Source organism: Parasteatoda tepidariorum, chromosome 10 (assembly GCF_982258835.1).
Source record: "Parasteatoda tepidariorum strain Cologne lab strain chromosome 10, Ptep-v5.0, whole genome shotgun sequence".
NCBI classification, from domain to species: Eukaryota; Metazoa; Arthropoda; class Arachnida; order Araneae; family Theridiidae; genus Parasteatoda; species Parasteatoda tepidariorum.
Window position 1 is genome coordinate 42,996,348 of NC_141764.1, and position 14,090 is coordinate 43,010,437.

Consider the following 14,090-nt stretch of genomic DNA (forward strand, 5'->3'; position numbering starts at 1 on the left):
TCAAATGTCACTACAATCAGATAAGGACTAACATGGATAAAAGGGAAACGTAATTAAAATAAGTTAGGAGGTTAGAATAAATGATGTAAAGAAAAAAAAGTTAATGACTCAAATTATGTTATCTGTACTACTCCAATCTCAAGGTAGATTGCGATACCATTTGCGATTAGAAATACTAGTCTTAGAGAAAATTAGTATTCATTAGATTTTCATTGAATGGGAATGCTTGGTTGATTTGATTTATCCGAATTTGATACCTTATAGTAATTGCACTGATAAGAAATACTTGAAGAAAAGGAATTTAATTTTGTATGTACGATTAGGAAAAAGAAGATTTAAACTGTAACTATTGGGTATATGAGGAGTTTACACCTATGTTGAACTATGTTATTAATGAGAAAGTAAACATAGTTTTTTTAAATATAATTATCTAGTTTGATGTTTTAATAATATCAAGATTTTTATCTGATTCATTAGTTACATTTACTGGTGTTTAATATTTTTTTTTTTTGAAACTTGATTTCCGTGCGTGAGAAAAACTATAAAAATAAGTATATAATTGTTCTCATCAATGTTTTAAAAGGGAATTTCATTTATAATTATTCACTTCTTTAAAGTAAATGCTGTGGCAAAAATAAAAACGGGAATTTTTTCCCCGTTTACATTAAATATTTGTTTTCAATATTGAAAAAATAAAATTTGAATTTTAAGTAATGCAGAAAATATTTTGAAGAGAGTCACAATCATTGTGAATCTTGTCTATCTGTAGCACTTACCCTTTTCTCAGAAAACAAAGTTTAATTTGCTATTACTGAATCAGAAAAATAGAGCAAGTCTAGGTTATATGCCTATAGAGAGAGATGGCTAGTTTAAATATTTCTGATATTTGTTGATCTATTGCAGTGGATGGAATTTCACAAGAAGCAATTTAACTTGTTTATAATTTTTAATAAAGCATTGCGTTGCGTGGCAGCAAAACTTATGTACAATTAAAGGTTTTATTTTATTTAGAGGATAAACATTTTTTGAGAATTGGATATTTTGTTGCATTTTAATGAGTAAATCATATTGCTTTTCAAGTAATTGAAACTTTAAGGCGCATATTTAGTTCAATCTTTGTTCCTGAGTAAAATAAGATGACTTATTGGGGGAATGACGTTATGAAGTCGACGGCTATCTCAACTTTAACATTAACTGAGATGGCCCCATAAAATCAAGAAGTGATGGCCAATTTTTATTAATGGGTGTAGACATTGCAGGGTCCTTAAAAAGTTTGAAATTGATTTTAAAAAAAATATAAGAAAATAAGATGTATTTTAGTAAAATCGTTATTTAGTACATTTATACTTATTCATCACGACTTTTAATATTTTTATTTAAATAAACAAATCTAGTTACAAAATCCTACGAGTTGCGAAATCCAGCTAATAGTTTTTGTTTGATTTCGAAACTAAGCTAATAAAAATAAAACCTTAGCTTTTTTATTATAATATTGAAACCACTATTTTAAATTTCTTAAGAACGAAACAGAGACAAGCCCATATTACTTTCCTATTCCACTCATGCTCATTTTCTTTTTCGCTCCGAATTGGAGCACAGGGCTTTTATCATAACTTCCCATCCCACTCTATTTGTGGCCAGATATTTTGTATCTCTCCTTGTCTTCGCTATTGTATTCAATTAGCTTGCAATCATCCTAAGCCAAGTATTATCAGGTCTTCCTCTTTTTCTATTGCCCATAGGGTTCCAATCAAAAAATTTTTTAACTTTAAATTCTTTAGGTTTAAGCAGAACTTGATCAATCCATTTCTATTTACGTTATTTTCAGATCTATCAGTTTCTGTTTCTCTTTTCTAAAGATTTCTACGTTACAAATTTTATTGAACCACTTGATACGTAATATTCTTCATAAACAGTTGTTGAAGTTTGTTCATGTTATTTTTATTTCAGTGCCATTTCTCAGATCCATATAGTAGGACAGATTCAACATATTCCGATTCTACAGACCTAGCATATTATCCAAAAGAACCCCGTAACCTACTTGACAGTACCCTACAATTTATCCGAATTAAAATTTTATGAATATCAGTGTGTTTGTTGTGGAGAATAATACAATATCACAACTAAAAATGACGACTGGATAAGACTTGTGAAGTGCATGCAGTGGTTCAACGAAACATGTGAACACTTCGGATACATTTGACAAAACTGTGATGTAAGTATTTTCAAAAGTAATGGATTGAATATTTACATTAGATATATACATATTACATGCATGATAAAATTCGTTCTCGTTCGTATTCATGATAAAATTCGTTCTTAACAACTTATGTTTGACATGGTAAACAACTTACGTTTTCTTCATAACTTATGCTTTACATGGTTTAAATTTTTCATGGTAAACTGTGTAAAGTGTGTTATTGTCCCAATTTTAACTTCACTTTTCTTTTAATGTATCAAAGGGCTATCTCACCTTAATGGAGATATGACTACATGTAAGTTTAGTTTCAAATTTTTTTGTCATATTTCATTCACAGTATTGCATTATTTTTTCCTCAAAATATGTGAAATGCATGCACGTGAGTTTAAACTACACATAAATATTTCTTGTCTCTCTATTTTTAATATGACTGTTTGGCTATTGGCTCGCTAAAGTTATTTTTCTTAGACGTACTCTATATTGTAATATTCTAATAGTAAATTTAATTTATAAAAACACTCGAATGTAACCTTTAGTCTTTTTTTATGAGAAACTTATATTATAGGTTGGCAGCGAATTAAAATATTCTTTTACATTTGCATGACTGATTATTTTTAAACAAAACAAATCATGATATACAAATATCAAAATGTCAAATTCGTTTTTATTTATTTATTCATTTTATTTACTATTTATTTAATTAAATAATATTTAATTGTTTAGTAATATAATTATTACAATGATGTTTGAATGATAAATCAGGATTTATATTTCAAAAGTTACAATAGTTAGAAAGTGTGAGGAGCTTTTAAGTATTTTCACAGGATTTTATTTAATTGCTTCTTTTTTCTCTAGATCGAGTAGGCTTGTAGAAGTTTCAATGATATCGCTTATTTTAAATAATACAGCATTTATCTGCAACGTATTTTTTATCAGTATGAAACTATTTTTGATTGTTATTTGTTCAAGAATTATTTTTAAGTATTAAGTTACAGAAAATTACTGATAAAAGACATATAATCCCAATAAACTGAAGTAGTAAGATATTATTTAAATTAAAAGCTTCACTCGCTTCGAAAATATACATATTGGAAATAACTGTCAGCATGTTTCAAGTGCCCAAGAAGAGGCACTTGTTTTTTGGTTACATTTTTTACTGTTGATAATATTTTTAATCAAGTGATGTTTTTTATAAGAGTTGATTCCTTCAGCTTACATTTTCATATTTATAACCCACTGATGTATTCGTTAAACACATTTTAATATAATTTAATATAATTTTAGTCAGTTTCTAATATGTTCAGTGGTAGTGCATCATGCTGAAATTATTTTTATGCATTTTTTTAATCTTTTTATTGAACTAGAGATTATGGAAGAAAAGCAAGTAAAAATAAAAATCATAAGGTAGAAAATTCTTAAAATGGTTGATTATATATTTTAATCATTTCGGCAAAGAGTTTTTTTCCTTTCTAATATCTTTAATACATTTGTTTCTCGAAACAGAAGTTTGTCTTTCTCAAGTAAACTAGGTTTTCATGGATTAGAAGAAAACACCCGTAAGATTGCTGATATTTTTTCTTTCATTTTCCAGGTGTGTAAAGATTTCATTTTTAGCACCGTCTGAGTAGTACAGCCTTTTACAAATGTAGGGTTAATAGACACTGCAGTCAATTGAAATAAAACTGTTCTTCTCCTGTCTATTAAAATTTCTCGTACCTGTTATTGAGATTTTAAAAAAAATATTATTTTGCTTGCTTTCATGTGGGCAGAATATTGGCATTTTATTCATTTTATAGATGTCTTAGTGCACTGAAACATTTTTTTAACGTTTAAAATTTTGATAAATATTTTTTTTTCAAAATTGAGCACATTAAACTCGACATTTTGCTGACAGTCCTCAAACGTATTATACTTAAATTAATCTATATAATAAAGAAGATATTTTGCCTTAATTAAAATTGAACAGAAAGATACTGTGCAAAACTATTGTTGATTTTAAAATACAAAATTATTTTCGATTCTAAAATTATTTTAAAGTACAAAATTATTTTTCATTTCAAAATTATTTTAAAATACAAATTATTTTAAAATACTATTTATTATTTTCCTTCAGAATAAACTTTACAAATATTTAAATATTTCTTCGCTAGACATTTCAATTTATTTTACTTTATATGGTGTGATGAAAAAAATAAAAGTTAGGGAACTAGTCAAAAAGAATAAATTTCTCAATTTCTTTTGATCTGATTATTCTTTCGCGCATTTCGAAAAATATTCAGAGAAGTCATGTTTTATTTCTCTGTGTTGATTCAAGAAATTCAAACAAGACCTGACATTAATACAAAAGAATGGTAGACAGCACGCTGCGTCTCTGGGAGTTAAGTGAGCTTAAAGTTGTGAAGAGTCACGCATGTTTTTTCCTATTTCATTGGTTAGCATAGAAAGTACGGAAAAGAAAAATTTAAAAGCTTCCCGCATACGTTACGAAGTCAATCATAATAAGGCTTGAAATAATATAATAAATACGTTTCATTAACTGTTAGAGTTGAAAATTTTATTTTAGACTGGAAGAAATGTTTCCGTTTTAAATTTAAAATCATGGTTTTAAAAGTTGCCTAACCTTTTTGTATTCATTATGGTAAAGGTTCCCAGTTTTTTCAGGTAACGGAATCTTGAAAATTCAACCTTCTTCTAACGGAACTTCGAATTAATGAATGAAGTTCATTAACAATTAATAAAAGGAAAACTTTTAATAATTTTAAAAATATTAATGATAATTTTTTCATTGTTTTATCAAAAGTAGTTTTAAAATTAGATTTCTTGTTATGGAGTTGAAATTAGAGATCTGGAGTGGCATGTAGTATAATTCTAAATTTGTTCCCAATGCATGCATAAGATGAAAAAAGAAAAGATGAATTATGGTTTTTGTTGAAATGAAACGAATAATGAACGTTGAATAAACAGTCAAAAATGTTGCGAAAGAAACAGACATACATTTTCATTGTTTAATTTTGTTACTTTTTTCAATTGAAAGGCTTATTGGGAAATATTAATGCAATTTTTTAAAAATACTAATTTGTTTTATAATCTATTTCATACAACTTGACAAAATATTGTTTTCTTCGATAGTTTGCATATATGATCTCATGAAAATTACCGAGATAATAAATGAATAATGGATTATTTTGAATGAATTTGAATAAAATAACAGATTTCAAAATTTAACTCCCGGAATCCTTGTGACCCATCTAAAAAACCCATTGGTTCTGTAGAACTCTTTTTTGGAACCACTGCGTTACAGCCCCAAATTATAATGAAATACGATAATTCAGGTTTCATCGACACTCATGCTTATTGTTTTAAGCCCAATAGTGAGTATGGATGGATTATTCTAAATCTAAACTTTATTTAATATATATAGAAAATTTTACTCAATATAAATTAGCATTATCTATGAATTTTTTCTTTGTTATTTTAAATATGTTTGTTTTGTTTAAAAATGCTTCATAATAAATTAAAAAAAATTTTGCTTGAAATATTTTACCAGTAATCCTTCTTTTGGTACAAACGTAAGGTACTATTTATTTCACTATGGTACTAATGGTAATACAAGGTACTAATTATAAATTATTTTGATTTCTGTTCGTAAGTGATAAGTCAATTAGAAATGAAATATAGGAATAACTATTGTTATTACATTTCGGATCAAACTATTGAGTATGGTAATGTATTCATACTGCGCAATACTTTGCGGCAACTTTGCAAACAGGTCAAAGCTATTTCGAAATGGGTTTACATTACGATCAAGATTTGCTTACATAAACTCTTTTCACACGATTTCAGCGGCATTGCTATCTCCACTAACGAGTAAAGGAAGTCAGCTAAAATGCACTTACCGTGGACGGACAGTTTCACCGCTGTACTTAGGTCAGCACCTACACTGTTTGCTGCTTCACAAAGATAGTATCCTCTATCGTCCACGGAGAGATCTTTAATGCTTAGAGAACCATTCTCCAGGGTCTGAATGTGGTAGTTGCTGATGATGGACTTAAAATTGCGACTGGCTGAACTGTCCCCTAAGAGAGAATTGAAACTTAAAACATAATGGAGGAGGTGCATTTTATCATTTTTAGCTTTTTGAATTTATAACCCGTAAGGAGTTTCATGCTCTTAGAGATTTTAAAATCATCTCTTTTCTAAGCAGAATTTTCTAAATTTACAATATAAATTCATTTGAATAATGAATAGATGATACAACAAATACAAACTTAATATAATGCAAAATAACTACACTAAGAGAAATTTTTTTTACAATTACCGTACTATATCGTAATGACACATAATGTAACAAAATCATAATCATTGCTAAAAAAACCAAAATTTAAGGTATTTAAACAATTCATTTAGTCGTTTTCCCGTTCATATGGTAATATTTTAACAAAAATTTGCATTTTCAGAAATATAGTTCTTACTATCTTCAACTAATACAAATTATATATAAAACAAAATAAATGTAAGGAGAAATAAATCTGGTAAAATTACCGTACTGCATGGTATTGGACATATTGAGTAAAAAAACATAATTCTGGTTAATAAAACGAAAGTATACATTATTTAAACCAATCACTTGTTGATTTTTGGTATCATGATAAAATTTTATCACATATTTTATAATTAATTATAATTAATTTTAATTAATTTTTAATATTTAATAATTTAATAAATATTTAATATTTTTAATATTTAATAATTCTAATTATTTCATAATTAATTTTAATTTTATAACAAATTTTATCACAGATTATTAAACCATAATTTAATGTAAATTTCTCCAAAATAATTACCAAAGCGATATGGTAAAAACTAATTACCGAGCTCTTTGGTTTTCCATAAAGCCAAAAACTCAGTAAATCGTAACATATACTGATAGTTTTACCATTAATTTTTCTCTCACGATTATAAGACTGTTAGGAAAAAAAATTCCTTATGAAATAAATTCCTATTAATATACGATATGGAGTTTGAACTTGATCTTTTTAATTTTCTTAATAATAAAGCTACAATGTATAAAAGCAAAAATAATTTAATAAAACTTGGGAACTTTTTCCACACACTCAAAATCATTGAATGATGATTTTTTTTTACATTAAAAGTGTCATGTATTTTAATTTAGTGGCACTATATACGCATTTTTTTTTAAATCCAAATCTTTAGAATCATTTTCATTCATCGAACATAATTGTGATTTAAAGTTAGTTGCGTTCGAAGTGAATGCCTTTGATTAACCATGCTTCGTATATCTGAGGTTATTTCCAAACAATTCTGTTTTCTAAAAGGAATTTTCAGGTGTTTTTTTTTTACAGTTTAAAATGTTATTTAAATTTCTGAGTAAAAATGGTAAAAAAAAACAAGTTTATGATATCGTTAAAATGTATACTTAATGCAATGTAATATTAAAGTAAATTTAATTAAGTTTAATATTTGAACACATTTTATTCAAATTAAGTTATATCTAATTTGTGAATGGTAAAAATGAAAAATATAGAGCTAAAAATAAAATTTTTTAGTGTCCTGAGTTTTTTGATGATTAATCTAGTATGTTAAGTGACATGATAAATGTTTTATATTAAAAAAACAAGAAATTATTTCCAGATGCTATAGAGGACACATGGTAAAAATGTAATGCGTATTTTTAATTACTTAACTAAAAAAATTAAAGAGAGAACAAAACAATTTTTTTATTACTTAAACATCAAATATTTTCATTTTATATGGGTGAATAAATTACATAAAAATGTTACCAGTGAGAAAGTTATACCCCCTACCGGTTGTTCCAAATGTTACTGAAGATTTTGCAATGTAATTAAAAATATTAGCAAGAAATAATTCTGGACGGTTCACTGTAATCTGCCTAGGAAACCATTCTTTATTCTAAAAACGTTTCGAAATCAATTGCAGAGTTTTCCAATAGATGACTTTATTCTATATCAAAAGATTACAAAAGCAGTTTTTTCAACTATTTGAAACAGCAGTGTAGTGCAGTTAAAAGACGCATTGAATAGACATTCTTGTAAAGTATTGTTTATATTCAATGTTGTAATATTGTTTAAGTTAAAAAACTTTAACAAGTAGTAGAAAAAATTGCTTGATAAGTTTTTCTAGTATATGTTGACGTATATAAGTATATAATTTTATTTAAATTAATTAGCTGTTTTCTTAAATCGAGTGTACCAAACCTTACTTTATCTACTTACGTATTTTTTTTTTAAATTAAAATAACCGTTACGTGGACAGGAGACTTGTCTCAAAGTAATCACTACGTTAATTAGACTAAAAATACTTTTAACTAAAAATGGTTTATAAATATTTTGTTAAAATACAGCCAGTAACTTTTTTTAAACTTTCAAAATTATTTAAACTTTGAAAATTTCGAAAAAAATCATAGCTGTGAAACTGCATTAGCTCTGGTTTGTGTTTAAAATTTTGAGGAGCAGCAACTTTTAAAAATTTTCTAGGAAATAGTGATCATGGATAAGTATACTTCCATCTCTCGTTTATATTGGAATTTGAAAACATTCATAGCTGTGAGACTGCATTACTTCTGACATGTGTTTAAAATTTTATGCAGGTGTTCAGTGACTTTTCTCACGTTTAATAATTTTTTGGGACAAATATTGATGATGGATAAGCATACTTCCATCTCTCTTTTATATTAAACTTTGAAAACATTCATTGCTGTGACATTTCATTAATTTTGACATGTGTTTAAAGTTTTATTCTAGCAGATACGTTTAAAAAATTTCTAGAAGAAAAAACCTTGATCATGTATAACTGTACATCTATTTCTCCTTTCTTTTTATGTTTCTTTGCTTACTTTAGCTTTATAAGCTTCTTAAGAAAATCTCACTATAATTAAAATATATTTATATATATATACTTAAAGTTTTTAAAAAATTCATAACATTAAAATTTGAAAACATTAAAAAACTAACTATTATTAGAAAAGTTACAAATCCTGAGAGAGATAATAATTTATAATTATTAACTTTCATCGTTATAAATTATTGTTTTAGAAACAATAAAATATTTATAAATGTCACTGTTTATTCACTTTAAATGATGTTTAATTTTTAATGAATATGGTCTTAATCCACTTTCAGACAATTTATTTGAAACATTTGAATATTTTATTACAATATTTTACTAAGCCTCTTACAATTTTCCAGTATAATTGGAAAATTTCTGTATTTATATTTCATTAATATAGATCCTTCTCACTTACATTTGAAAGAAGCATTTTGCTATACATTATTGCAAACACCGAATTTATTTGACATAATTAAACTATAACAATATTTTCCTTAAATTCAGTTAATAATTTAATTCACCGCGTAATTCATTACTTGTTTTACACAGTATCTTAATTAAGTGAACTTTAAGCTATTTATAGTTACGTATTTAAAACATCTAAAGCTACATTCAAATAAAACATATCTGTGAAACTAAGCTTTAATTTTATTGAATATAAATTTTTGTATAAAAATGTTTCCTTCTATCACAAAATTATAAAGAGTTTACATTGTATGTATTGATCTTTGTAACGCATGTGTTTCATTTTTATATATTTCTTGAAATAGTTGAACTTTATTATTATTGTTATTTATTATCTATAACTATAATTCAAAATAATTTTCCTTATTGAATATATGTGTGTTTTTTACATCCATTTTGTTATTTTGAAAATTTCCACCATCTTATAGAACGATAACATTTTGATAGAAAGTAAGTAACCTTCAATTGTCTCATTTGATTTTGATAAAAATTTTGATTAATCAGAGTATCAAACTAGCATTAAACTGTACAATAAGTAATACAAATGTTTCAGTTATAAGAAAATTGCATTTTTTTTGCTTGTAATTCTGGTAGAGTCCTTTAAAATTTTATTTGTTTACTAGAAAAATACTTGCTGAATTTCCACAGAATTTTAAACTACTTTATATTACGCAATTGGCATTTTAAATTATATTTAAGGTAAGCTATTTAAACTGTTTTGAAAAAGTAATTTTTAATTTTGTAAATAAAAAATTTGAATTATCATCTGAAATATGTTTTGAGCAATAGTGTCGGATAAAGCTTAATGATTGTATGTTAAATACAATTCGTACTTTAAACACACTTGCATGGATTTAGACTCTGCACTATAAAAATAATGTCTTTATTGCCATGTCTAATTTTGCATAAATTTTTACTATTATATTGTTTTTTGTACTTTAATATTTCAATTGCGAAATTTTCAGTCAAAATCTTGGCTTTTCGATTTATTTTAATATGAAATCAGTGCAGTAAGTATTTGCTCCTTTCAGATTGAAATTATTTTTCAATGAATAATTACTGAATTAATTCAAAATATTAAGATCAGACTAATTATAAGAAATTGGACGTAACTTATTAATATGACTGCCAGTAATTTCTTATTTTAGGACCCATAAAATGGGGCTTTGACAAATGAAGAGAATGATGTATATGATGAAAAATAAGCCCTTAAATTTACAATAAGCTGGCATTTTCCTTATTTTATTTCCTAAAATAGCTGCCATCCAAATCCAAACTACTGTGGTGTGCACACAAAATAGGCAAAGAAAATTTTTCTCAACAAGTATTTGCAACTCCAGAAAAAAAAGAAACCGCTGAAATCCTCTCTTTTTTTTTGTACGTACAAGTAAGTTTACGAGTTAACACTACAGCTATTAGGTTTGGTTTATTATTACACCGATTTGGTTTTTCAGATCAGTTTCATCTTTATACCTACGTGTGACGTCAAGTGGTGGTGTCAAATCTGATTAGCTGCTGAATCGTGTCAGAAACAAATGCAACAAATTATCAGTCAATCAGGCTCAAAACCGACACATGATCATGCTGAATTAAACACTTTATAATAAATGAAGACAAACAGAAAATGTGTAATGAAGAAAAATTAAACTTAGTATAAACGGGAAAGCTTTACAATGTTGTTAAAAATATTCATAAAAATATCATCTATTAAACTTTGCCTTTTTTACAGACTTATGCTTCAATAAACTTATGAGTTTAGATTAAAAATCTTGACTTCACATGTTTTCCAATATTTTTCGCTGGCAATCAACTTCACACTCATCTACTTTCTCATTACTTTCTGATTTTCATTAAAATTTTATAGATTGATTGATTTTAATTATGTAAGTTTCAAGAAAGTGTGATTAATACATCCTTAATCTGAGCTCGTTTTTTTTTTGTAGTTATTAATAGTATCAGCAATTATTTTTTTAGCACATTTTAATTTAGAATACTTGCTAATCACTTACGAATATTTAATAGAACGATATTAAAAAGGCTGGACAAATATTATGAAATGTGTATTTTCAGGCCTGATGAAGATTAAATTTATTATTTTTTTTTTGAAAAATATATATACTTCGATTACAAAACCAATACATCAAAGTTATCTTTTAAAAATAGGACGCGTAATTTCTTCCTTTAACAAAAATCGCAAGTAGTCTCAGAAAATATATAGTAGTAATTTTATAAAAGAAAGAAATCATTAAAGTTTGTTTTTGTTGAGTGTATATTTTTATAGGACTTCAAAGAGATCAGTATTCATGAACGAACAAAATCTTGAGAATGGAAAGTATATTTTGTATTACAAGTGAAAGAAATGCTATAAAAACAATTTATTCAAAATAGTTTAAAACATTCATTTTGGCAAAAGAAAGTATAAAAAAATTATACTTCTCGTTCAAAGGGTATTCAGTTAGGCGTACTAGAAGAGTTAAGAGCAAACTTGAAATTAAAAAAGTAATGAAGCTAATATTTTATGAAGAAAATTTGTTACGCGTAACTAATGAAAAATACAGTATATACGAAATTAGTAAATTAGAACGACTTAAATTTAAGAAAGTTTTATAAATAAAAAAATATATATTCATTAAACTAGGACTTAAAAGAAAAATAATTATGTTACTAATGCTTTAATGGAGTCTTTTACTTAAATAACATTGTTTAAACATACAGATTAATACTTTAAATACTTAAAATAAAGTATTTTAAACTTGGTGAGAATTTAAAAAGTGCATATGAAATGGAACAGCAATGATTTAAAGAATACTATTGAAATTGCAATTGAAAATTCAATTCTGTTTGTTCGAAACGAATATCTGTTAGCTTCAATAATGAAGCTAAAAGGCATATGTGGTTCGTATCAGAAACAAAAATTGATGTAATAAATTAGAAAAAAATCGAAAATGTTAGTAACATGGAGACAGTACATAGTGCAATCATAAACACACGAAAAAACATATTTTTTCCATTTCTAGCATAATATTTCCTATTTCGTTGAAATGATTATAAAATTTTATTTGCTACAACAAACATATTTTATGGCCTAAATAGAAACACTAACAGCGGTAGATTCTGCAAGGTTAGAACAGAAACCCATACCACGCACTAAACAGCTTAAGTTATCTTATTTTTATGTGCGATTTTTACGATCAACATCCTACACCAAAGAAATCAAAATATTTCTGCCAAGGCATCTAACTGAGTGTGTAATTCGGATCCAAATCGATCAAATCACGCAACTCTTTCCCATTTATTCTTTTCCTAAATCACGTCATAGAAGAATGAAAGTCAACCGACAGCTTTTCTCTTGAAGATAAATGGTCAAGCATAATTTTGGCGCAAACGGCTTCTATCTCAGCCACTTTTCTCTCCCTTTTGGCAGTTCTTTTCCATCATAAATGGTCAAACTTTCTTATCTCGACCTTGTGTACACGTAAAGTGACCCTTAACTCCACTCTTAGATTTCTACTGTGGGTGGCGTAAACACGTCATTGATGATACTTTACTTTCGAAGAAAAACTCTATTAAATGAAGTCAATGAATGTTTAGAAGTTATGTATTGGAATTCTGAGGAAACAAGAATTTAAGAAGCACTACATAAGGTCACTTATTATATACCTCAAATTTAAGTTTTGCTTGTCTATAATGCTCTATAAACATAAGTTTTCTTGACAACTGTTGAAGTTAAAATATTCTGCAAAACGTTTGTGTTTAAATAAGAGATAAATTAACATTCACTCTTAGATCATATGTAATGCATAGCTTCTGTTCTGTTATTTTAACTTTGTTGCATTGTATTTTCTATGTTTTCAAATGTTGTTATACAAAATTTAAAATTTAAAATGAGATTAATGAAATAAAGAAGAAATGAATCCTAAATTGTTTATAGTTTTTTTTAGTTGAACATACGTATTTTTTTAACTTTCAAATAATGTCAACAAAATTGCTTTCCTGTTTGTAATTGTCCTCAAATATATTTTGACACAAATACCATTAATCGTAAGTACCATTAATCATAAATACCATTAATCACAACAAATGCATAGCTCTTAATCGACAAGAAGAAGCCACTGATAGATGACCACCTGACCTATGTCCTCAGCTCCAGCTGATTTTTTTATAAACAAGAAGTCATTTTATTATTTTAGATATTGCTTGCTAAAGTTCAAGCTAAGTTTCGCCACAATGTAATTATTTTTGTTTTGTACACCTGGCAAATTTGTTACACAATTATTTTGTTTTTGTTCTACATGGCTTTGTGCTTATTTTTGTGTGAAATAGTAAATAAATGAATTTTTTCTTTTGTGAAAGAATTATGAATGCGTCAATAAAAAGAATTCATATTTGACGGGCTAGGCTTATTTGAAATAGAATGGAAGAGCAGTTGCCATGTTTCAGCAACTGCTTATGTTGAAGCGGCTTCAACGTAGCAGTTGTTTCAACGTTTGTTGAAGCAAATGCTACGTTTCAACAGCCAATCAGAATTAATACTCATGATGTCGTTTATTGCAGGCAT

At 26.6% G+C, this 14,090-nt stretch overlaps 1 protein-coding gene across 1 annotated transcript in view; it reads right to left on the reverse strand.

Annotated features, from left to right (window-relative positions):
• The window catches only part of LOC122271584 (cell adhesion molecule Dscam1), a 445,844-nt gene that overhangs the window by 133,328 nt on the left and 298,426 nt on the right, over positions 1-14,090 (reverse strand). Inside the window, exon 11 of the mRNA XM_071184629.2 lies at positions 6,097-6,276. Within this exon, the coding sequence (XP_071040730.2) occupies positions 6,097-6,276 (180 nt within the window). The remainder of the gene's footprint in view (positions 1-6,096; positions 6,277-14,090) is intronic.